The sequence below is a fragment of the Vespula vulgaris genome, chromosome 7, assembly GCF_905475345.1.
Source record: "Vespula vulgaris chromosome 7, iyVesVulg1.1, whole genome shotgun sequence".
Classification (NCBI taxonomy): domain Eukaryota; kingdom Metazoa; phylum Arthropoda; class Insecta; order Hymenoptera; family Vespidae; genus Vespula; species Vespula vulgaris.
In genome coordinates, this window is record NC_066592.1 from 4,442,423 (window position 1) to 4,466,117 (window position 23,695).

At 36.2% G+C, this 23,695-nt stretch overlaps 1 protein-coding gene across 2 annotated transcripts in view; it reads right to left on the minus strand.

The window, feature by feature from the left end:
* LOC127065141 (RNA-binding protein 24-B-like) overlaps positions 1-23,695 on the minus strand; it is a 32,808-nt gene that overhangs the window by 4,561 nt on the left and 4,552 nt on the right. The window contains exons 1-4 of one of the 2 annotated variants that reach the window (XM_050997080.1): positions 19,525-20,178; positions 14,346-14,755; positions 13,542-13,668; positions 11,873-11,933 (exon numbers count right to left, since the gene is read on the minus strand). In XM_050997080.1, the coding sequence (XP_050853037.1) occupies positions 11,873-11,933; positions 13,542-13,668; positions 14,346-14,609 (452 nt within the window). In that variant the 5' untranslated portion in view covers positions 14,610-14,755; positions 19,525-20,178. Of the gene's footprint in view, positions 1-11,872; positions 11,934-13,541; positions 13,669-14,345; positions 14,756-19,524; positions 20,179-23,695 lie in introns of those variants that run through there. The other variant, XM_050997081.1, reaches the window with a different exon arrangement.

The following is a 23,695-nucleotide window of genomic DNA, read 5'->3' on the forward strand; positions in this document are numbered from 1 at the left end:
TGTTTTATTGTCAAAGACGTACGTGCTCTCTGAGTACACGATTGAGAATCATCTTTTTGTTATCGTAACCTACTAATTCGTATAAGAAAATAAATATTCGCAGCACGTCGATAAATGGACGATCTTAATATGAATACTTATTAAACACGAAAATTAATGATTATCAACGTTAACGGTCTATCGCTCCTGCGCAACTTTCTACCAAAACCAAACAACAACACCAAACCGGCAAGATGAGCGAAGGACCGAATCTTTTATCATATATATATATATATATATATATATATATATATATATATATAATATGTATATAATATATATATATATATTCATTTATTAATAATAATAAAATAATACAATATCTAATAATTTTTTCTTCTGAATTTTTTCAAACCCAAGTAGTAACTTTTAAATAGAACGCGATTCGCCAGTGAATAAAAAGGAAACAAAGGAAACAATATTGGAAAAGGAAAGCGCAAAAGGAAGCGAACCCTGTTTCGTAGGTGTGTATGTGTATAACATCATTATAAGGCAACAACAACAAAAAAAGTTACGCAACAATCCAAGAAAAAATCCTTTCAACGTGTTGGCAAAACAACAGCAAACCATCAATGACAAACGTGTACGAGTGAGAAATACTCTTTCGGCACACGGCACACGATTATCTAACACCAACGTTAGTACCTAGCTTTTACGTGAATTAAAGAGAGAAACAACAAAAAAAAAGAAAAAAAAAATGGAAAGAAATAGTCAGAAAGAGAGAGAGAGAAAGAGAGAGAGGGAAAAATAGAGAGAGAGAGAGAGAAATAGAGAAGAAGAGAGAAAGAAAGAGAAGAAAAATTATAAAAAAAATATAAAATATAAAAAAAAATTAAAAAAGAAAAAAGAAAAATTTTCTCCTTGGCCTCGTACGTTCCTTTTTCTTTCTTTTCTTTCTCTCTTCATAGTTCAGCCGTTTATTAGTCATTAGAGATCATTAGGTATATCACATTCGTTCGTCTTACTAAATACTTTCTCAATCTTTAAGAAAATGACCGAAGATCCGTAAAAGTTGGTGTCTTCCGAGAAATCTATTTTTACGATATATACATACATACATTGGGAAATCGAGAGAAACGAGGATAGTTCCTCGTTCTTTTTCCTGGAGACAGCCCTGAACTTTTTAACGGATCGATAACGGCTAGTGTCCAGTCTAGGAGGAAAATCAATATGTCGTCCTGCGGCATCGAACCGGTCCGTTCCTCAGTTTTCTCAGAGTTCCGGGGCCGTTGGCGAGCGGATTACCGGAGCCATCGCGACATCGGAGAAACGCCAAACTGTCTTTTCTTTGTCGCGTTATTCCCCTCCCCAATCGGTTAAATCGCCCTCAAGTTTCTTACTTTTCGAGAGTTATATACAGACTGAACAATGAACGTTCTAAATGTGTTCGTACACTTTCCTCACAAATACCATATAACTTTCTTTTAGATTGAATCCAACTAATCTGAATTTACGAATATAATCAGAGAGAGAAAAATCAATATTCTTATCTTTTGGATCCATTGTTATTGTCATCAAACTCGATGTAAAAGAGAATCTACAATTTTTTAAGTAATCATAAGACCTGAAATATATATAAATTTTTACCAGAATTTCTGATGTATATTGGAAAGATAGAAAAAAGTCACAAGAGAGAAAAACAAAGAGAGAGACAGAGAGAGAGAGAAACTGCTATATTTCATTCAAATTTGGATACTTTGCTACAAAATCTAAAACACGAGACCGCAGACGGTATCCTTTATTTTGTCAAACAATAGAAAAAAAGATTTATGAACTATCGAGAGTTTGAAAATAATTTAGCGCACGGAAGTCGATCGACGATCGTCGCAAAAATATCACGCTTGGCGCGTTACCAGCTCACTACCAAATGCTCCGTCTTCTCTCTCTCTCTCTCTCTCTCTCTCTCTCTCTCTCTCTCTCCCTCCCTCCCTCCCTCCCTCCCTCCCTCTCTCTCCCTCTTTCTCTCGCTCTCTCTTATTTCTACCACGATACTTCGAGACGAACGAATATCCGGCAGATCATGCTACGACGATTTGTAGATCCATCATTTTTAGACTGATTTATAACCCCTTTTATAGCGAATACCGATCTATTAAAGTAACTACGAAGGCAAGATATCTCTCGAGGTAATCATCTACAGAGTCGCTCATTACGTTGCTCTAGAATTGCATTCTTGAATTATAAATAGAAATTGCCCTACTAATTGTAAGTGCCGTTTTTGAATTACATAAACCCTTTTTATCTATCGTTGAATAAATGAATAAAATAAAATATAATATTTTTTTATAATAATATTATAAAAATTGCAACAGTATAAAACGTAAAAGAAAAAAGAAGAAAATGCAACTAATCATAATCACTAATCATAAGAAAAGGAATGAAACATTATTATCATTGTAATCGCAATTGAAATATTTCCATTTCTAACGTTCATGAAACGGAATACTAAAACGAAATGTCTACTTTAAATAATAAAATAATTATCAACAGTACGATTGTCATATCGATTAGACCGACTATCGATTCTTGAAAATTATCTTTCGAAAGATCGCAGATCAAATATTCCAAATAGAGATCTCAATAAAGTACGCTTGAAATTGTGAGACCTTTCATTCTTTATCCTCGTCCAAGTCTCGCTTTTCTATATTTTTATGATTATGATTATTTCTTTTTTGTTTTTTTTTCCTTTTTTATTTTAATTTTTTTTTATTCCTTTTTGCACCTCCTTTTCGATCGAACTTATCTATCGTCCGCATCTCGAGCGAGGCCCGTGCATTATGGATGGCTCGCGTGTGCTCAACCCTACTTTTCCTATTCCGCGTGTCCCTATATATATCCTCTTTCTCTCCCACTTCCTCCCCTTCTTTTTTTTTCTTTCCGTCACTGTCGTCCTCCCGACGATTTTCAATCTCAATCCTGTTACACCCCCGCAAGGTATAAACCGACATAAGTACATATGACAAATTAGCATTAAAATTTGGAAAATGTACGATCATTATGTTAAAAACAATTTAATTTTACATTTACTATTTACATGAGTCTTATTACGTAGAAACGTTTTATGTTTTAATTCCATGAATTGTACTATCTCGCTAATTTTGCGATAACGATTAGCATTAGGTAAATGGTCAAGGTGACTCTACAAATTAATAACTTGCGAGAAGGAAAAAATTAATACTAGTAGATGCCATTCGATCAATTTAATTAATATATCGATTTGTAATTTAGATCGGCTGACATAAATTTTATTATATCTTCTGAAATTAAATAAATTACCTATTTTTTTATTCTTTGTTAATCGAGATACCGGGAAAGTCGATTGAAACGATAGAAAAATATAGAGTCTCAAGATGAGATATTTTCAACGATCGATTGACCACGACCACATTGTCGTCCTTGGTAAGTTCGCGCGAAATGCATGTACTGTCATTTTAATACCTCCCGTAATTCGCCACGATGTAAAATTGCGTGGTGGCGCATCGCGACTGAACGAACATTATACGGAAAGCTTTTATACGATCGATGTAACCCTCTTTCAATTTGTGTGTGTCCGTACGTGTATGTTGATGTGAGGGTCGGACGCATTATGCCATTCCTCGTGGAGATAAGTGCGCATAATATGTCTTCGGGCTTCATCAATTTAGTGGTAATTTAGTCACATTATTTAGCTTATACATACATAGATTAACGAATAATAATAACAATAATAATAAATGAACCAAACATTCTTTTCATCTTTCCGTTATCCTTCTCATCTTCTTTAAATAGTAAAATAGAAAAAAAGATTATCGTTGCATGTCTTGCATTCTTGTACATATACTGAAAAAATAATTAAAAAAAAAAAAGATAAAATATAAAAAAATAAACGATTTAGATAAGGTATAGTTGTACAAGTCTAAGCGTCGTAGTAATTTTTTCTGACATTTTTACTTTGTGCGATAAACAAATGGATTCTATTATTACAATATTTGCAGTTGTAGAAATGAATGTGATACGTCATTCGGTACATTAAGTTGACCTTTTTAAAATATCGTTTATATGCAATGAAAACAAACGATTTAATTTGGTTTCTTGATGAAACAATGACAGTACATTTTCCAATGGTCACTAATATTATTGAATGTTTGATTTAAAAAAACAAAATATAACGTATTGTTATTTTTATATCAATCGACAAAATTGACGTGTCTATATATAGAATGATTCGAATTCAATGATACAAAAAAAGTTTCTTCGCTTTTATTTATTTAGCCTGTTCACGATTGAAGTTTGAGACGATTAGGCGTTCAAAGGAAGAGACCATTAAAAGACAACTTGGAATTCAAACGCGTGCCATGTGGTAAGCCTAGAAGAATCGACGAGGTGAGACGAGGGAGAAGAGGAAGAGAAAGAGGAGAAGGAGAAGAAAGAAATCGTTGGGAAGTCACGAAGATAGTCCCCCGTTGGAATCGTCCTTTCGTGACGGATCTAAGTGACCACCCTCGATTTCCGACGTAAAGTGGCCGTACGTCGCGATTAGGATCTCTCGACTTGTTCGCCGACGACTCACGCACGCACGCACGAAAGTAGAAAAGAACGCAAGGTGGCTCCTGTGTTTCGATACAGTAAAAGACTCGATGTGGGCTTGAGAGAGGGATGGATGAAAAAAAGGGAGAAAAAATGAACTTCGAGTAAAGGTGAAGATCGGTAGGGGTAAATTTGTGGGAAGAACGTGGCCTTTTCGTACGTACGTCTATATACTTACATATTTGTGTGGGTATGTTTTGTACGGGTATATATATGTATACGATTCAAACTCGTTAAGAGGGTGCAGGTGTGAACCGCAGTAGAACGTTATTGTGATTAGAAATTATTGTCATCGTACACCTGCTCTGACGTACGTAGCAGCTTGTACATATATATTACATATTATGAAAGGAAGTGATGTGTTTTTTACAACACCACGAATTACGAATGGAGTGATACAGTCTAAGTCGGTCAGAGGATAATGCGATCCTTGAATGATGTGGACTACTACTGTAATGACCGACCTTCAAATCATCCTGTTTTAAACGAACTTTTTCACGTGGAATGTTTGATGATCTAATCGACGAATCTACCGGCCAGTAAAAACTATTCAACAAGATCAAACAATCTATAAGACAATATTTAAAAATAAAATCATCGAATGAATTATGTTAGAAAAAGAAAAGCAAGAAAAAATATACGAACAAATTATTTCGCAAATTGAACAGTTCTCAATAATTGCTCGTTATTGATAATAATTTGTCCTTGGCGAATGAATTACTGGAAGTTTGGTGTTCAGAGGTATTCATCGTAAGTGTGTTAACGTCGTTCGCGCGCATGTGTGAACTCGAAGAAGGTGTCGCGAGGTATCCGGGTCGTGTCTTGCTCGCTTTCGATGCGCAGGGAGAGAGGATAGGCCAAAAGGCTGTGCTGCGGCGCCGGCGCCCTGGATAATCCAATGGGATCATCCGCCAATCCACGGAAAGCAGGCCAGACCAATAGTGAATCGTGGGGGGTGGTTCCTCGTGATGGCTTAATTGCTTTTCTGCGCGAACATTGATAATTTTTTCTTTTTTTAACTGCCAAATAAAGTTTGATTCTAAACAATGGAGAAGAGCTTGAATGTTTTACAAGAGATGTTCAATTATAAAAAGTTTGGTATGCTTGGAATTTTGTTTATTATAAACATGTTATTTTTAAACCACGGAAAATTGATGAGTGGGACAGATATTAAATTTGGCCGTCGACGAAATTGAAATGGTATAAACAAGAAAACAGTAACAATATTCCAAGTGTGCAATCTTTTAAATATAAAATACATTTCGAAAACATTCCATGCTATAATAAAATATAAAACGAAAGTGGGATGATCGAAGAACTATGATAACTAACAACGATCCAAATAAGATAAATTTATTAAGATCAAGATTAAGAGTTATATTCAATTACTCTGAAAGATTTATAGATATACACAAATTTTGTAGAAACTTTTCTAACAATACATTACTACTGTATGTGAACTCGAAAATGCTATAAAAATACATAGTGCGATGGAATATACGAGATACCGAGAAAAAGAAGGGAGGGAACCTTGAGGATGAAATATGTGTCGTATGAGAACAGACTGCATTCGTTGAAAGAACAGCGACGGTGTTGGTGCATAATGACGACGGACGTTCGTATATTGAAAATAAAAATTCATTTTAATGCTAACAATTTCGTTAGAGCTTTCAGTGTTTCGGCAAGAAGTGGAAAGAAAAATCAAATTCGATTAAATTCAACGAAAATGAATTTTTAAGAAATTTTTCATCATTACTAACCATTTCTATCATATGAATAATAGTACATGTATGGTAATAAACGTGTCTCATACATATATAAGTTTCTAATAATTTCTATATGAATTTTTATATATTTTTTGTAACTATTACAGTATACTAGTATCCTATGTAAATAACTGTACGCGTGTGTATATATATATATATATATATATATATATATATATATATATACACACACATAGATATCAAAGAAAGTTTCGCGACATAAACGACAAAATGAATAACGTTGATCATCGTCGAAGAGACACGATAGTTCGATGGCGAGAAGAATTTGCGTCAGAAGAGCGACGACGACAGGTGAAGAAGAAGAGAACCGCGATAATGGAAATAGAAGCGCGATCCTTTTAGACGACGTTCTGGATTATGACGCGAAACATGAGGAGGAGAAAAGAGGAGTGAGAAGTTCTGGTGAAGTACCGTTCTCGTTTCCAAAATTTCTTATTCACGCTAAATCGTTCGAAGAATATATCGGAATAGTGAGAAATCTTGAATCTCGTCAACAAATTTTCCTAAATTTTAAATTAAATAAATTGTTTTTACTAAAACAATTCAATCATCTCTTTGACATTAACATACAATAATGAAAATGAGTAAATCATAAAAGTAAAAGAAAAAAAAAAATCATATACCCATATACCTGACATAATCATATATGTATTAAAAAATATCTATAAACAATAAACGTAGAAAGAAAATAACCATATACCTGTACACCCAAAAACACATAATCAAAATATAATATAAATGTATCAAAAAGAAAGAAGAAAGAAAAGAAAAAAAAACAAGAAATGACAGAAGAAAGGATCAGTTGTCTACGCAGACGCAATCGTCAAAATGCAATTTGGCAGACGTCCTAATCGTTACTCGAGGAAAGTAGAGGAACGCGTAAGTAGGTTCGCTCGTCGCTTTGGTATCCCGTTAACGAGGGAGAGAAGACGGCGAACTAGAAAAGGGATCTTCGAGAATAGACGTCGCGATAGCGCGGAAACGGCCTTAAAGACTCTTAAATCCTCTTCACGAGGGAGAGAAGCTTCTCTTTCTTTCTTTCTTTCTTTCTCGAGACGACGCGACGGCTCGCGCCGAGAAGTTGACACAGGGGACAGGTGGATCTAAATAAAGACTGGACCGACGCCAGGAGCCACAAAGATGGCCGACACCGAGACGCGAGACGTCGTCGTCGTCGTCGTTGTCGTCGTCAACGAACGACGACATCGTCTTCTTGTTATCTTCGTTGTTCGTCAACGATCTATACATCGAAAAAAAAATCTATCGTTCGTTCGTGTCAAAAATCGAGTTTATCGTCGAATTAAAAATCGTCGATAATTTTTTATATAAACGATTACGTTAGCTTTCTTATCTATCAAGTTTAATATTAATTTTCAAGTTATATCAAGTATACCGATTATATCTATAAAAAATATATCATACTATAAATTATTGTTTCAATATTTTTTTTACAAATAAACAAATTCAATGTACGGATCGATCATGAAATTAATGATAATGTCTTCGAATAAAATCTATATGTCATTAATCTCATTACTAATATATGTATTAATATAACGTGTAAATGAATATTAATATTCATTATCACGATCATAAAAAAAAAGCACGACTCGAAAGATTTCCTAATACTTCTAATAACTCAAATGAAATACGTTTTCACGAATTTGGATCGAACGAGAGGGAGAAAGTTAAAATGCTTCCGTGTTGGATGCATCGCGGACGCGTCGGCGGGCCGAACGGTGTTAGATTTCACTTATCCCACCTACGTTTCGCTAATTCGAGGACACGCGTTCTTTGCCACGTGGTGCTAGAGCGTAGAAGAAGAAGAACGTGACGTAAGCAATATCCTTGCCAATTACGCCTTCACCGAGACGCATCGAAACTTACGTATATACATATATTCACGTACCTACTATGTTATACGATTATTCTCATTGGCTAAGCATTAATTTATAACTCCCACCATGTTGCGTCCCCATCGAAAATAAATCCCAACGCAACAATATTTAAAACTTTTCGTCGGCGTGCCAAATGCGCCCGCGCGTTCTATGCCAAATGCCAGAGTAGTACGAGATTCAAAACTCGCGCCAAATTTCCTTCTCTCTAATATCTCTCTATCTCTCTATCTCTACCTCTCTCTTTCTCTCTCTGATTCTCGCGACATATTAATAAATTAGCCGACGTAAGGGAGTCACAGAAAACGCTTTTGAAATGTTCTCTATCTCGTACGATGAGACGACGAATCTCTCGAAAGATGCAAAGCTTTGCATGGGGCCTGAATCGAGGAACAGGGCAAAAAAGAACGAATTCTTGTCGTCCATGGGGTCGAAAGCGCGTATTCACGATTCTCCGTTCATTCTTCTCTCTTTCACGGACTCGTTTCGAAAGGAGATGTCTTGAATTTTCTTTTCTTTTTTTTTCTTTCTTCATGTTGTTATAATTAAATTCTTCAAAGAAAAAAAAGAAAAAGAAAAAAAAATTAAATAAAGGAAAAGAAAAAGAAAAAGAAAAAAACCATTAAGTACAACACCAAAAAAATACAACACCAATAGCGACACCAAGTGTAGTGTAAGCTTTCACCACACACACAAGGTTATTATTAATATTACAGTGGTTAGCGGAGCCTGTACACTCGACTAGACTCTTTCCCTCTTTCTTTCTCCCTTCTTTACTCTATCTTCCGATTCTCTATCTATCTCTGTTTTTTTTTTCCTATTTATTTCTCTATGCTCCGAAAAGAGACTTCCGGCTTTCCGCGAAACTTACAACATGTGCCAATACGAAATACCGTGAATAACCCTTACGATACCTATTAAACGGCTTAAATAATTCCCAGAAGTTGTCTTTTGGTTTGATAGTTGTAAATAAACTTCGAATTACAATCGATTTCAATAATCATATTCTATGTTCTAAATAATTATAAGTAATCTAAATAGGATAACAACGAACAAATTGTCAACTCTAACCGAAAAGCAAATATGTATACAAAATTTAATTCGTTTAGAAGTTTACTTTCGTAAAAAGATAGTAATTCGATTTTTTAATCGTCGAAAAGAATTTTTTAAATAGTAATAAATTTAATAAGTTCGAAAATTGTTTTAAACGAAATTTAAACGTAATCGGAAATTGGAAAGATAGCCCCTTTTCGTTATCCACGTTCGATCGCATCTAAGTTTTGTTCGGAAAATAACGCGAAGGAATCTGGTCGTGGCAAATAAGGTTGAACTGCGATAAAATCGATAGAAACGTAATAAAGAATTAACGCCGCGCCAAGCTTTGTGTCCTGGGCCAAGCCAGGTCGATTTTTCACGATCAACGAATACACAGCGTGTCGTTTCGCGTTCTCCTTCTAACTCTATCTCTGTCTGTCTTTCGTCTCTCTCTACATCTCTTCTTCATTCTCTCTCTCTCTCTCTCTCTCTCTCTCTCTCTCTCTCTCTCTCTGTCTGTCTCTCTCTCTCTCTCTCTCTTTATGAGGAGGAGTCCTCGTCGACGTCGCTGATAAAATCTATTTTCGCTTTTAGCCGGACAAAAGGAAGAGAGAGCACGCGCACGCGCTCGTTTTCGTCCGGCGCGAAAGAATAAATATTTGTGTTGAGTTAAATGGCTCCCGAGACGTGAACGAAAATCTCGATTTGATCCTACAAGAATTCTTCGACTCGTTGATTGCTAACTATTAATGCTATTCTCGATCCCGATATCGATTTTTCTATTATATATTGTTCCAAAAAATGTTTCTAAGATTCCTAGATTAACATTTGGAAAAAATTATAATTATAAATATCAAGTATCATACTAATGTAATATTTGATAAAATGGAATATTATACGGGCATATCGACTTAGAGAATATCGAAGAGAGACAGTTAAATCATTAAAATTATGGAAAAGAAATTTTGTTATCAGAAGTAACGTTAAAAAAAAATTTTTTAAATAATAAACAAGGGAAATGATTGCGTGAAAATTCAATCACAGAAATGAAGAAAAATTCACTACGAAAAGCACAAAAAATAATGATCGTTTCGATGTTCGACTAATAGCAAATAATCACGTTATTAATAAGATCGATCCGTCACAAATATTATTGATTAATTATAAAAGAAATTATCGCAAACGTTTCCGTTCTTACTCGTAGCCCTCGTATTGGCGATTTGTTAGCGTTATCAGAGAAAACAGTCTTCGAATTTCTTTTCTTTTTTTTTTCTAAATGTATTACAAAAGGAGGGAAACGAATTCGAACGCACAGGCATTATGGCTGTATCGTTACGTTACACGTTAAAATTCATTATCATCATCGTTACCGTGTCATTATTATAATTATGCTTGATTAAAAAACAAGAGGTGTGTGTATGTGTCTATATACGTATGTGTGTGAGAGAAGAGTGAAGTATAAGATAAAAAAAAGATTTAAAAAAAAAAAAACAAAAAAAAAAGATAAAAGAAAGAGTCAAAACCAGTAAACAAACAATCGCAACTCGCTCAGCAACCGCAATCTCAATTATTCATCACTTCAACGTAAACTTCACTAAGAAAGTAGAAACAAGGAAAGTAAGAAAAAAAAACACAACTCAAAAAAAAAGAGATACGGTAGATGAAGAAGAGGAAGAGACCGAACCCTCCGAAGAGATCTCCCTTGCAAGTAGCGTGTATACTTCATCGAAAGAAATTCGTAGGTACTCGTGTGGCTTCGTATACGTGTGCGTGTGCCGTATATTATATCCCCTTTCTCTTTCTCTCTCTCTCTCTCTCAATTCCCCTCTCTCTTTCTTTCCCCCTTTCTCACCCTTTCTTTCACAGTTTTCGCGAATATTTCTCCCTCTTTTCTCATACATGTATTTTTTTCTCTTTTAGTAGATGGACTTCTTTTTTTTTCTTTTTCTCGCCTCTTTCGTTCGTTATACATAGTCTCTCTTTTACAAACGTTTGTTTCATCATTTTCTTTCATTTTTATTCTCTTTTACTTTTGCTCCTTAGAACGGCCCACGGCCCTCTCAAGGATCTCGAAAAGAGGACTCTCTGCTTGCTGCCTTACGCTCACGCGTCAGGATGCTGAAACGTTATATATAAGACTGTCTTCAACAAAAAAATCTACGATCTCAACCACGAACCGTATGCGATTAAACGAACACTTATGTATATGCCTATGTATTATATTATATTATTTATACGCGTTAGTGTGTAGTACGCGTTGTAGTCTCATTGTCGGTAAATAAAAAAGAAAAATATATAAAACGATTTTTCTGGAGGAGAGAAAAAATATCCGTCGTATCGATCGGATTTTATAGAAAAACAAAAAATAAGTAGGCTTTTCTTTTTTACGTTCATCACGTTACATTGAAAATCGCCAAAAAGAATCTTGAAAATGTTTACGATTGAGATTCGATGCATCTTACGCTACTTCCTTCATCTATACTCTGCGATAAGTTACAACACTTACGTTCTTAAATATACTTCGAAAAAATCACATCAACATAGACTCACCCATATTGGCCTGGAAGAACCGCAGGATATCCAGCTCGAATGCCAGCAGCAAATGGGAATGCTGAAATCATAAATGGTGTACGATTAATTTCTATTTGCGTTTTCTAATCATCGACCCTGAACTACGTTTACGTTTCGATGGTTTTTACGTACGAATGGGACAAAGACATAGTTGGTACTTTCTAAATGCGTCTACATGAAATAAAAAGAAGAACAGAAATAACATAAAAATGAAAAATAAGTAGCAATTTGGTCGAAACAAAGAACGTGGCTAAAGGAGAGAAAAAAGAATAAGAGAAGAAAAGACAAATGTAAAGTCGGTGGCTCCGTTAGGGCAATTTTAGACACAGACTCCAAAGCTATGTTGGCCTAAAGCCATTTAAGAAAAAAGAGAGAGAGAGAAAGCAAGCGAGAATGATGCTGAGAACGCGACTACCACTTCATTTGGGCTTCCAAAAATGTTTCTCGCCCTTTCTGTGCTCCGCTATCGTCCCTCTCTTTCTCTCTTTTGAGATCAAAGATCAAACTGGGTTACGTAACGCGACTCCACTCTACCTTCTATCTTTATCAACATCTAGCTGAAGAAACAAACGCGTGAACCATGCGATAAGTTAGCTACGATCGAGATCTCTAGCATACAGAATACAGGGTAGAATTTTTGATTACAACATTGTGACCAACCACAATTATTCTAAATTTTTTAACGAGAATTCATTGATACATACATACATACATACATACATACATACATACATATATATATATATATATATATAAAAATAATCTCGAAGATTCTGTTTCAACTATCATATTTTATCTTTTTGGTCAAACAATCGAACTTAAATTCTAAGATATTAAAAAAGAATTTTTGTTTTAATAAATTTCTCTTTCATATATCTTTATCTTTATCATTTGAGATGAAGAAAAAACTATGGCCAATCTCTATATGTACTGTCTTTCCTACTTCAAAGGTCAAAATGTGTACCGTGTTCTTCCAGTAAGACAAAACTCACTGAGTCGAGCCACGTATCATTGGACGTTTAGTACGGTAAATATGATTTACAGAGAACACTCACTTTTCTAAGTGTTAGTGTCAGAATCGTAAAACGATCGTCTATGTGCTTTCGGTACTGAACAGACTGGAAATAAGTAAAACTGTAGATCTTGGAATAACCAAGCACTGTAGTACTATAATATCTTAAGGCAAACGCTGTATGACTCATCTGTGCTTTCACGTTTCAATTTTTTTTACGATTTCTCGAACGCATCGAAATGTTCATTATTCACTTAAAAATAGACCGAATGTTTGCGAGGTTAAACATCGGACCGACGTATCGCAAAGATTCTCTGGAAATTGTATCAAATGAGATATCTTTACACTATTCGAAAGAAAGAAAGAATGTTAAACACTAGAACAGTATCACCTATTTATTCAATCTATAAAATAAAATTGGGATATTGGCAAAAGTTTTCGTGGAATGAGATCTTCAACCTCTTGTTATTTCAATGAAAAAAACTTATAAAAAGACTTTTAATTTGTAACACACTTACATCCAATTTTTACTCCGATTAGTCGAATTATTTTATAAAATATTTTCGACAGACGTCACTATTCTAAAGATAATGCAAAATAATAATGAAAGAAAAAAACGTGTAGAAGTGAACTTACTCGTTTGCAAGTTACCCCTCGGCTTGGCTCCGAGTATTGCTAAGTTAACGTTGGCCTTGCGACCATCGATGATGGGATTAGGATCCTTGCATGCTCTCTCAGCAGCCGCTCTGTCTCCCATGATAACCTACGAGCAAAATCGATTGATCCAACACGTCTGAATTGCTTGTACGTGATCGTCGAGTAGCGAGCAATGAATAAATGACGTGAACAAGGCAAAAATACTTTCGTTAATCAACAAGAATGACGTAAGGTCGATGCTCGAATTTCCATGTTATCTAAAGTAGACTAATGATAAGACGGAGAACAGGTTTTTCGACCGAGTTTTATGCCATTTATACATTCGTGACATTCGCGAAAGAACTTTATCGGCAAGAGGACACCGTGTGAAAGTTAGTCCATTTCGGACAAGAGCATGGAAACTAGTTCGCTTTTAATCGCAATGATTTACGAGTTTATCGATAGGGACCGGATTTCCTTCGCGGAGAAACAAACTCGATTCAAGTCGTAAATCATACGAACATAAGCTCTGATGAGATTAAAAGTATGTACGTATTGCCTCGTGTATACTTTCATTTGACTAGATATTAGTAATTCATTCTATTATAATAAGCTTCATGTTCGACAACGCCAACAGTAAAGTCACACTTGTACGAAGAAATTTTTTCAATACTAGCAAGTTCTCATTAATTCTTATTGTAATAAATATGATAATCAAACGTTTTGTTAGCAATATTTTTTTCCGTTTGGTACTATTTATCAGTCCGATCTATCTATGCAAACATTGTTAAGATGTATACTCACGAAACCATAGCCTCTGCTCTTTCCAGTCTGTCTGTCGGTGATGACAACGGCTTCCTCGATATCCCCATAAACACTGAAATGTTCCCTGAGACTTTTATCGGTCGTGTGATAAGGTAGACCGCCAACGAATAACTTAGTCCAGGTGGTATCTTTTTGCTGAGGTGTGGCACCCGCAAGAGCACCCAGCCCGGAAACAAGCTCGTCCGGGCCTGGTGCTCCCACAGCGCCCACGGCACTGAGACCGGCGGCACCGGGCATCAACATCCTCCAAATTTTGGCGATGTCACCGCCGGACGACAAAACCACTTGATCAATCTTGACAATTTATTTGGTACTTTAGGGATGAAAAGAAATCAGGCGTGCCGTTGGTTCAACAGCATCTAGGTCAAATTAACGCGTGGTTGTCCTTTCTGGAAATATAAAATAGTAACGATTTGAAAACGTGTTCTACTCGAGTAAAAAACGTTAAGCGACTTTATACGACATCATTTCTTTCCTCGATATAATAATATTTACTAATTATTCAAAATCAATCTTTAACTCGATAATAAAAATCGTCTAATCAGTTCTTTAAATCCCAAGAATTTTTTAAATACTTACTTTATATAATCTTTAAAAATCTCTCAATTCTAAACTATTCAACGCATCCTGTTAGTGTCGTGCAGAAACGATCGAAAAGGAACGAAAACGGTTTTCCCTTCGTCACAAGCCATTTCTCTCTCTCTCTCTCCCTCTCTTTCTCTCTCTCAACGAATCGATGACTTCAGCATGTACAAAGCGAACAGATAAAAATCCCCCTTTGCACGGAAGCCGCGAGAGAAGGAGAAGGAGAGAGAAAGAGAAAGGGAGAGAAAGAGAAAGACAGACAGAGAAAGAAAGACAGAGAACTAGCTAGAGAAGTCTCGTCGAGGAAGGAGAAGAAAAGGGCAAGGAGGAGGGAACCCTGACCTCCATTCAAGGTTGGAAGAGCCTGAAAAAGGGAGGTAGCGCAGCTTAGACCCTATACCTTGCTCAGGTAGATCGTGTATAGGGTATTTTTCGTAGGGCTCTCTCGCCTTTCGAGTTTCAGCGATGGAGCCTGCAGAAACGAAAGGTCCTCTCTCTCTCTCTCTCTCTTCTCTGTCTCTCTCTCTCTCTCTCTCTCTCTCTCTCTCTCTCTCTCTCTCTCTTCATCTCTTTTCCTCCCTCTTTAAGAGCTGCCTGAAGCGGACTGCGTCCCTCTCTCATTGTGCACACCAGGCCTCGACGAGGACCCAACGTACCTCCCTCTCCGTTCCTCCCAACACAGCTCGTCTCACCTAGCTTTCGTTTCTCCCTGACCGTCGTTACCCCCACCACAAACAACACCGGGCCCTTTTACTCGGGAACCGACGTCCGTCCGTTCGTTCGTCCGTTCGTTTCTGCCGAATCCCCCAAAACGATCCGGCAGCTGCTGCAGAAAACCGGTGCAGCACTGCGTATAATCACATTGTTGTAGTGCGTTCGGCTCCTTTCCTCCTCCTCCTCCTCCTCTTCATCCTCCTCCAACTTCTTCTACTCCTCCACTAACCTTTTCCCACCCCCCCTCTCTCTCTCTTTTTCTTTCTTTCTCTATCCCTTTTTTTCCTCTCTTTCGGAACGTCCTAGACGTCCTCCTAGTCGCAAACCTCGCCGAAACGATTGGCCGAGCATAAAGGCTGCTTTCCTGAACGCAACAACAACGTGAACGTTATCACGTAAGAGTTTAACACGAAAACTATCCAAGCGATTTTAACGAGCATTGGTTCAACTGTCTTTGAAAACTGATAATAAATGCTGATAGTCTAACTTGCAACATTTTATTTATCGTCACTAATACTAATATAACTGATTCGTCGAAATATAGTTTTCTTGGTCAATATAAGAGCCTTCGAAACGGATACATAATTATCATGATATGTTAGAAGAAAATCTTTACATTTATATATTTGAGAATTTTTGATCTATTGTTAACAAGCATATTTGTTATGTATCTATATTCAGCTGTAAATGTTAATGTTCATACATGATAATTAAATTTATATAACTTTAACCTCGCAAATATATTTGTTATTTTATGGCATTAGTTTTAAAATAACATTCATTTTCAAAATAATCTTTATTGATTTATGTAACTAGTTGCAAGTAGTTACTGTTTTCTTCTTTCTTCTATAAAAATTTACATTTGCCGTTGTTCAATATGATCATAGACGATCTAAGTACTGTAGTACCTAAAAACTGAAAGTAACGGGTATTTGAAAAACCTTCTATCCTTTTCAGTTGTCCCTTCAGGTAGACGGTTAGAACCCTCAGTAGAGAAAGTACTGCTTCGAGAAAGAACAACAGCCGTTAAGCGGGACACAGCTGAGTTAGTCATAACTCGATCTTCGTCAAATCGATTACTCACTCTGACACAATAGAAGTTCACGTCGTTTGATGGTAGTAAAGTGAACACACTAGGACAAATGAGAATTTTCGATGGCATAGGACAAATATCCTATATCATCGTCACGACGTATATACGCCGTTTTATCGCGCGTTCGATGCTGGCCGATTGCCACGCGCTCAATTTTGCCCACGAAAATATCTTCTCGGCCAAAGTCACAAAGGCCAGACAGAGAAAGAAATAAAGAAGTTTATTATACTAGAGCTGTGAATCTTACGAGTATATAGACAGTTAAAACTTTGGAGAAAAAGAAAAAAATAATTATATCTCGAGTAAAATCTCTTCGAAAGCGAAAAAGGTAAAATAAATAAATTTCTTATACTATACTGAAATATGTTCTAGAACATTTTACAACAATCATTATAATAATAATTACAATGTAAATTCGAGGGAAGAAACAAATCGTTATTTAAATTTTTGTGGCAAGTAAGAGAGAAAGAGATAGAAAAAAGAAAGAGAGAAAGAAACATTAGAAAACTAGAAGACGATTTCATTGACGATCTTCCACACGAACTTTTCCGCGTCAGCTTTTAAAAATTTCGAAAGAGATCGTTTCCAATGGGCAGCGCGACGAGGCATCGATAACACGATTATCGAATTGTTTGCATCTCATGTGGAAACACTTGTTGAAGCACGATCAATGATGATGGTTGGTAAGCGCGTACGCACGATGGCCACTTTTTGCGCACATTTTTCAAAATCTAATTGAAATTCGATTTTAATCGGTTAACTCGAGGAAAACAAAGTTTACTCGTCGGGAAAATTACATTCGTAAATGAGAAAATGAATGTATCATTCATACACTCATCGTAAAAACATTATTCTTTCTAATGCATTCATTTGTATATCAGCAGTCAATAATTTTATCATAAAAAATAAAAAAATTATGATTGTATATTAGAAATATGCATACTCATGTTTAAAATGCTAATCAATAGAAAATGCAAAATCGAAACAAACTTGAATGCATTTGATTACTACATTCACTACTATTCTGTTATTTAACCAACCAATCGGTTATTGTAACTACTTTTAACAAACTTAATATTAATCTTATTCGTTAATTGTCGAATGAAGCAAAACCAAAAAAAAAAAAAAATCCTCATTCTAATAGAAGCGAAAAGACCGTGACTTTTCAATAGTATAAACATTGACGTTGTTTTATCAAATCGTTTTTTTAAAGAAAAACATATCTCATTATATCTCTTCGATCTATGAAAGGTTGGTAAACATGGTTGGAATACTTAGTATCTCTCATTTTTATCGATGTAAAATCTTTGTCGTGAAGAAAAGAAGAGAAAAATAAGGAAGATGGATAAAAGAGAGAGAGACAGAGACAGAAAAAGAGAGAGAGAGAGAGAAAGAAAGGAAGAAAGAACGGCCATTCGAGCAGAGTGCCGAGGGAGATTTCCAGGCGGATCGTGTTGCCCGAGGCAGCCTGGTCCAACTCGAAAAAGTTCGCCGTTCGTCGTGTAAACACAGACTTTTCCTTTAAATCCGTGTCTACGGTTGTGGAACCATCGAGCATGATTCTCGACGCCATACTAGCTCGCGAAAGTAGTCCTTTTTCGAGCGGCTAACTTCGATCGCGTTATAACGAACATATTTCTCGAAAAGTATACAATTACAAATATGTACTATATACGAAGTAAGAGAAAGAAAAAAAGAAAGAGAGAGAGAGAGAGAGAGAGAGAGAGAGAGAGAGAGAGAAAGAGAGAAAGTCGAATGAGGAAGGAAAAATCGTCTGCTTTAACAAGCAACGATCGAACGAACGATCGAGACACCGTTGAGAAGCGAACGAAAAATAAACAAACTGCCTGTACACGTTGTATTTCTCATTACACATATATATAGCTTGTGTATGTATGTGTGTATGTATGTGTGTATGAATACTATATATACAAACGGAAATACAAACTCGGCCATTAGGAATCGGCGTTTTTCTTCTCTTTTTTTTCTTTTCCATGAAGATGACGTACGCTCGATAGAAAACATTTCTCGTCTCTTTGGAAAAGCATAGATCAATTGTTTATTGTTAACAATCGAATTATTTCTGTGCCGTTTTGTATATGTATTACATATATACGTAACGTATTCGAAGAGAAACGGGTAAACGAGTCGAAACCTGCATTCTCCGCAAAGCTATTCTTCTTATCAAATGAAAGTCCATTGAACGAATGTGCAACAACTTTCGAACAAGAAGAAAGTCTGAGAGACGAAGAATCTTTCGACCGTCTCACAAGCTGCGTCAAAATTATATACTTTTTAAAAGCATTCGTATAGTTCCGTATTCTTCCTTTTATAATTATACATTTAAATAACTTTCATGATGGACAGTCACGTCAACTTCCTTGCATAAAATTGCATTAAACAGTTTCGTACGAAATGATCAGTTAAAAATGTATTTAACAACGTCATACATATAACCTTAGAATTAACGCATGAAGAAAATACGAAATTGGAACGTTACAAACAGATAATACACACGTACAATGATAGATATACCCTTGCTATCACGATCTCACTTATATATACATAGAGAGAAAAGAGAGAGAGAGAGAGAGAAAGAGAAAGACAGAAATAAATTGGCACGTGAAAAATGTCTACGTCGAAACATATGTATGTCGAATATAATTGATGGGGGAAAAAAAAGAGAGTGAGAGAAAGAAAGAGAGAGAGAGAGAGAGAGAGAGAGAGAAAGAGAAAAAAAAGGAAAAAAACAAGATGAAAACTCACCTCTTTTTTCTCGTCGATGTTTCTTCCACACTTGTGCGTACACGTAAAATAATCCCACTGTTAATTAATAATCCAACGAATAAGCTGAACACCGGGAGCGCGTATAAACACCCGAAGCTCGTGCGACGCGATGTGCGTCGTTCGTTGATCGGACACGAACTATTTCTTAACGCGTTAAACTTGCTCGTGATCGACAAAGGGGTGGTAGGTAGTAGTAGTAGTGGGGAGAGAAGAACGATGGCACACTATCTTGGTAAAAAAAAAAAAGGAAGGAGAAAGGCGACGCTCGGCTGGCGTTTTTTCGACGACGACGACGACGACGACGACGACGACAACGACGACGACGACGACGACGAGGACGACGATAACAACGCGACGATAACGTCGATTTCTTGAAGAGAAAAAAAAACGCGGGAGATTTAAAAAGATCACTTGCCGACGAGAGCTACAAGGAAGAAACTAAGGATGAGTCCTCTTTCACTAAATTCACAATTATAATGATAAAGACGACGAACACGAGTGCCAGTAATAGTTGTGACGGTGGTAGTAACCGTATCGTGTATTTATAAGCGTGTACTAGTACGTTGCCGTTCGTTCTTATATCTGAGCTTGCGCGCACATCCGACACGATCGAATGCCCACGTGCGAATGCCGAACCGCTTTACAGTTTGGGAATACCATACGGCGCGCCAGTTCGCAGGATCCCTCCATGTCGGGGTTTCTCATTGGTCCAAAATTCTTCCCTACCACACGGTATACCCAGGGACGTCTCGACTAGTTCGTGAACCTAGTACGAAGATACGGATATTTTTAACCTCGTGTCTCTTACGCGTGTAACAAACGAACAAGAGATGTTGTTCTTCTCATAAAAAATCTATGACAAAGATCGATGTTTTATTTTTTTTACTTAAATAGGTTGATAGATATCGCTTTGTTCCCATCGATTCGAATATTCCGCCTCGACGAGAATTATTTCTATTGTTTGAGATAATAAATGATTTTGTATTTTTTCTTTTCTTTTTTCTTTTCGAAAACGTGCAGAAATCGTTTTAACCGGTTAACCCGGATGATTACGTCACACGCGTTTCCTGCCCTCTTTTTCCAAAACGCGTTCCGGCGATCGCACGAGGAAAGATGAAACGCAAACGTGTTGAGAGAAAGGAAGAAAGAAAGAGAGAGAGAGAGAAATATATAGATAGATAGATAGAGGGAGAAAGAGGAAAGATGGAGGTCTTCCCTTTCTTTTCTTTCACCCTTCGAAGTTAGATCGTGAGGAAGAAGACGAACAGGGCACCGTGAACGATCACCACGGAAGATTCATAACTACCGAGAGTAACCGAAGCAAGCCGAATCGTACCGATGTAGAGAGGTATCAGCTGTTCGAATTATTATCGTCGTGGAGGACGGCAGATGTTCGCCAACCTGAAACGCTCCCTCGAAGGCTTTGAACCCGCTGATCTCTTTTCTTTCCTACGAACGAAAAACCTTTCGAGAAAAGCCCGCCGACCTTCCCAGCTGCGTCCGATTCCGACGCGTTTTGCACGTTTCCTTTCTTTTTCTTTCTTATTTCATTCTCTCTCCTCTCTTTCACTTCTCTCTTATCTGTTTCTTTTTGCTCTCTTTCTCTTCTCTCCTATCTCTTCTTTTCTCTTTTTCATATACACACGTACATAAAATTACTTAAATTTTAAATGCTCTAAAGCATAACTTCCATTTTTCATAAACGCTAGTCATTGAAAATTTTTATTGAAATACGACCATTCTGAAAGTGTTGGCAAAATAAATTTATGATCGTCGGTCTTTACTTCTTCTCTCTCTCTCTCTCTCTCTCTCTCTCTCTCTCTCTCTCTGTCTCTTTCTCTCCCTCTCTCTTTTTTTTTCTTTCTCTAGGTAGAATACCTAATTACTACTTAGAGCGAAAAACAATAGTCAGAGAGATGAAATTAAACGTGATCGGGAATTCCCGTTTTCAGAGATCAGAGTTTCTAATAAAAGTTATATGTACAATATATATAATGTACAATAAAATGTACAAATTGCATTTGATATATTATTGACCAGTTAATATATATTTTTATAAATGATAGATTAATTAAAAATAATGAACGGAATAAAAATGATCCGCTCAATTTTGTAGACATCGATATTTTCACGGATTACAAATTTTTCAAGATTTCTCAATTTATAAGATACTTTACGAACAGTGGATAGAGGCAATGAGGAAGTTCTGTTTGTTTATCGGCTCGTCTCAGCCTTGAAATAAATAACGTTCGAACACTTTACTGGTGGAATTTTGCTCGAGCTAATGCCGAATGGTAAAACAAACTAGGGAGTTACAGTTTTATCGTGTTCCATATTCCAACACTTTTCCAAACGACGAACGAGCGATCATAAACCTTGAAAGGTTGGGAAGTTAACGACGAAGATAGGGATGATTTCGAGTGCGTCGTAACAAACAAACCCTACCGTCGCTCGAGTCTTATAAAATATCGCTATTTCAAATATTAATGCTTAACTTAGGTCCTCTGTTTTCAAGCCATTTTGACCTTGGAATACTTTCTCTTTTCACGCGCTTTTTATTTTATATTTTTCTTATATTATAAAAAAGAAAAAATACATTTTCAAAATTTACCCAAACTAAATATCATAATAACAAAATGTTCTGTGAATTAATAATTAAATTAGTGAGTTAAGGCGCGTTAAAATCATGGTAACAATTTGTTACGATATATCGTACAATGTAACGGATACCATTGCAATTCGATAGATATAAGAATTGATTTCGATCTATTATTTTGTAAAAATAATGGAAAAGTTTTCACCTTATGTTAATGAATAAATATACAATGAGACAAAAAAGTTTCATTAAAATGAAATAATTCAGCAGAAAATTAATTAGTGGAACTAAAACGATTTGCAAGTTAAGTAAAAAATAAGTATAGTCATAACGATTTTTTATACCAAAAATAAAATGGAACAAAATCAAGCCGAAGATTTTAAAACGCTCGAATAAATGTATATATGTATGTATGTAAATATGTTAGAAAACGAAACAACGACGGATTCATCGACGTCGACGTTACGGTAACGTCGTCACGATAAAAGCGAAAGTTCTGCAAGTTTCCGTGTATATCGCGTCGCTTTCTGCCGTAGCCCATCGAAGCGCGATTTTTTCTTTCCATTCACTGAGTTTTCGTTCGCGACTCCGTTCGTATTTCAATAATCTTCGTAGAACACAAGGAAGATCTTCTTTACAAAGGCAGCATATTGTTTTATCATATTTTGCGCTTCGATGATTAACGATCACTCGTCGATAACTCCGTTGCGTATCAGGTTCGATCGTTTCGCTTTCTTCTCTTAAAAGTATCGCGAGCGTTCATTTTCGTGCTCACCTGCTTACTTTTTAAATCCTTTAATTTCCTATTTCATTATATTTTTTATTTTTCCTTTCGGTTTATATATTTTACTCATTTGGACTGATTTGCTATTAAAAATAATTCAATATATATTCACATATTTATATGTATATATATATATATATATATATATATATATGTTTGAAATATATATATATATTTGATGAACACATATATATGTTTTCTTTTTTTCTATTATAGTTTCACTTGATATAATCTTTCCATCAAAAGTCCATGTTATATCATAAATTATGTCATCAGTTTTCTACTGTACTTTCCTCTCCTTGTCACCAACAATCGCTACGTAATTAATATTATAAAACTTATGAATCTCTCTCTCTCTCTCTCTCTCTTTCTTTTAAAAACATTCGAAAAGTAAAATTTGCAAATCGGGGTAATCTGTGATAGATATAGGACTCAATGTGTTAAATATCTCTTTCTCTTTTTTTCTCTCTTTCTATTTCTCTTATGATATAGTTGCATCTTCTTCGTCGTTGTCGTCGTTGTCGTAGTCGTCGTCGTCGTCGTCGTCGAGAAAGGAGACCCCATAGGTTTGTGGCACGCGCTGCCAGCTGCCCCACAGCTGTCTCTCCTCCGTCGTCCCCCAACCCTATAAAGTCCATGGTTCTTAGCCGAGCGTGCTTCGCATCTACGCATATCCACACAGAGAACGGACCGTTTCGTTTCTCCGTTTGCCGTGCACATGTCGCGTGAGCTCGCGCGCGCGAGCACGCACGGCTCTGCCTATGTTGGTG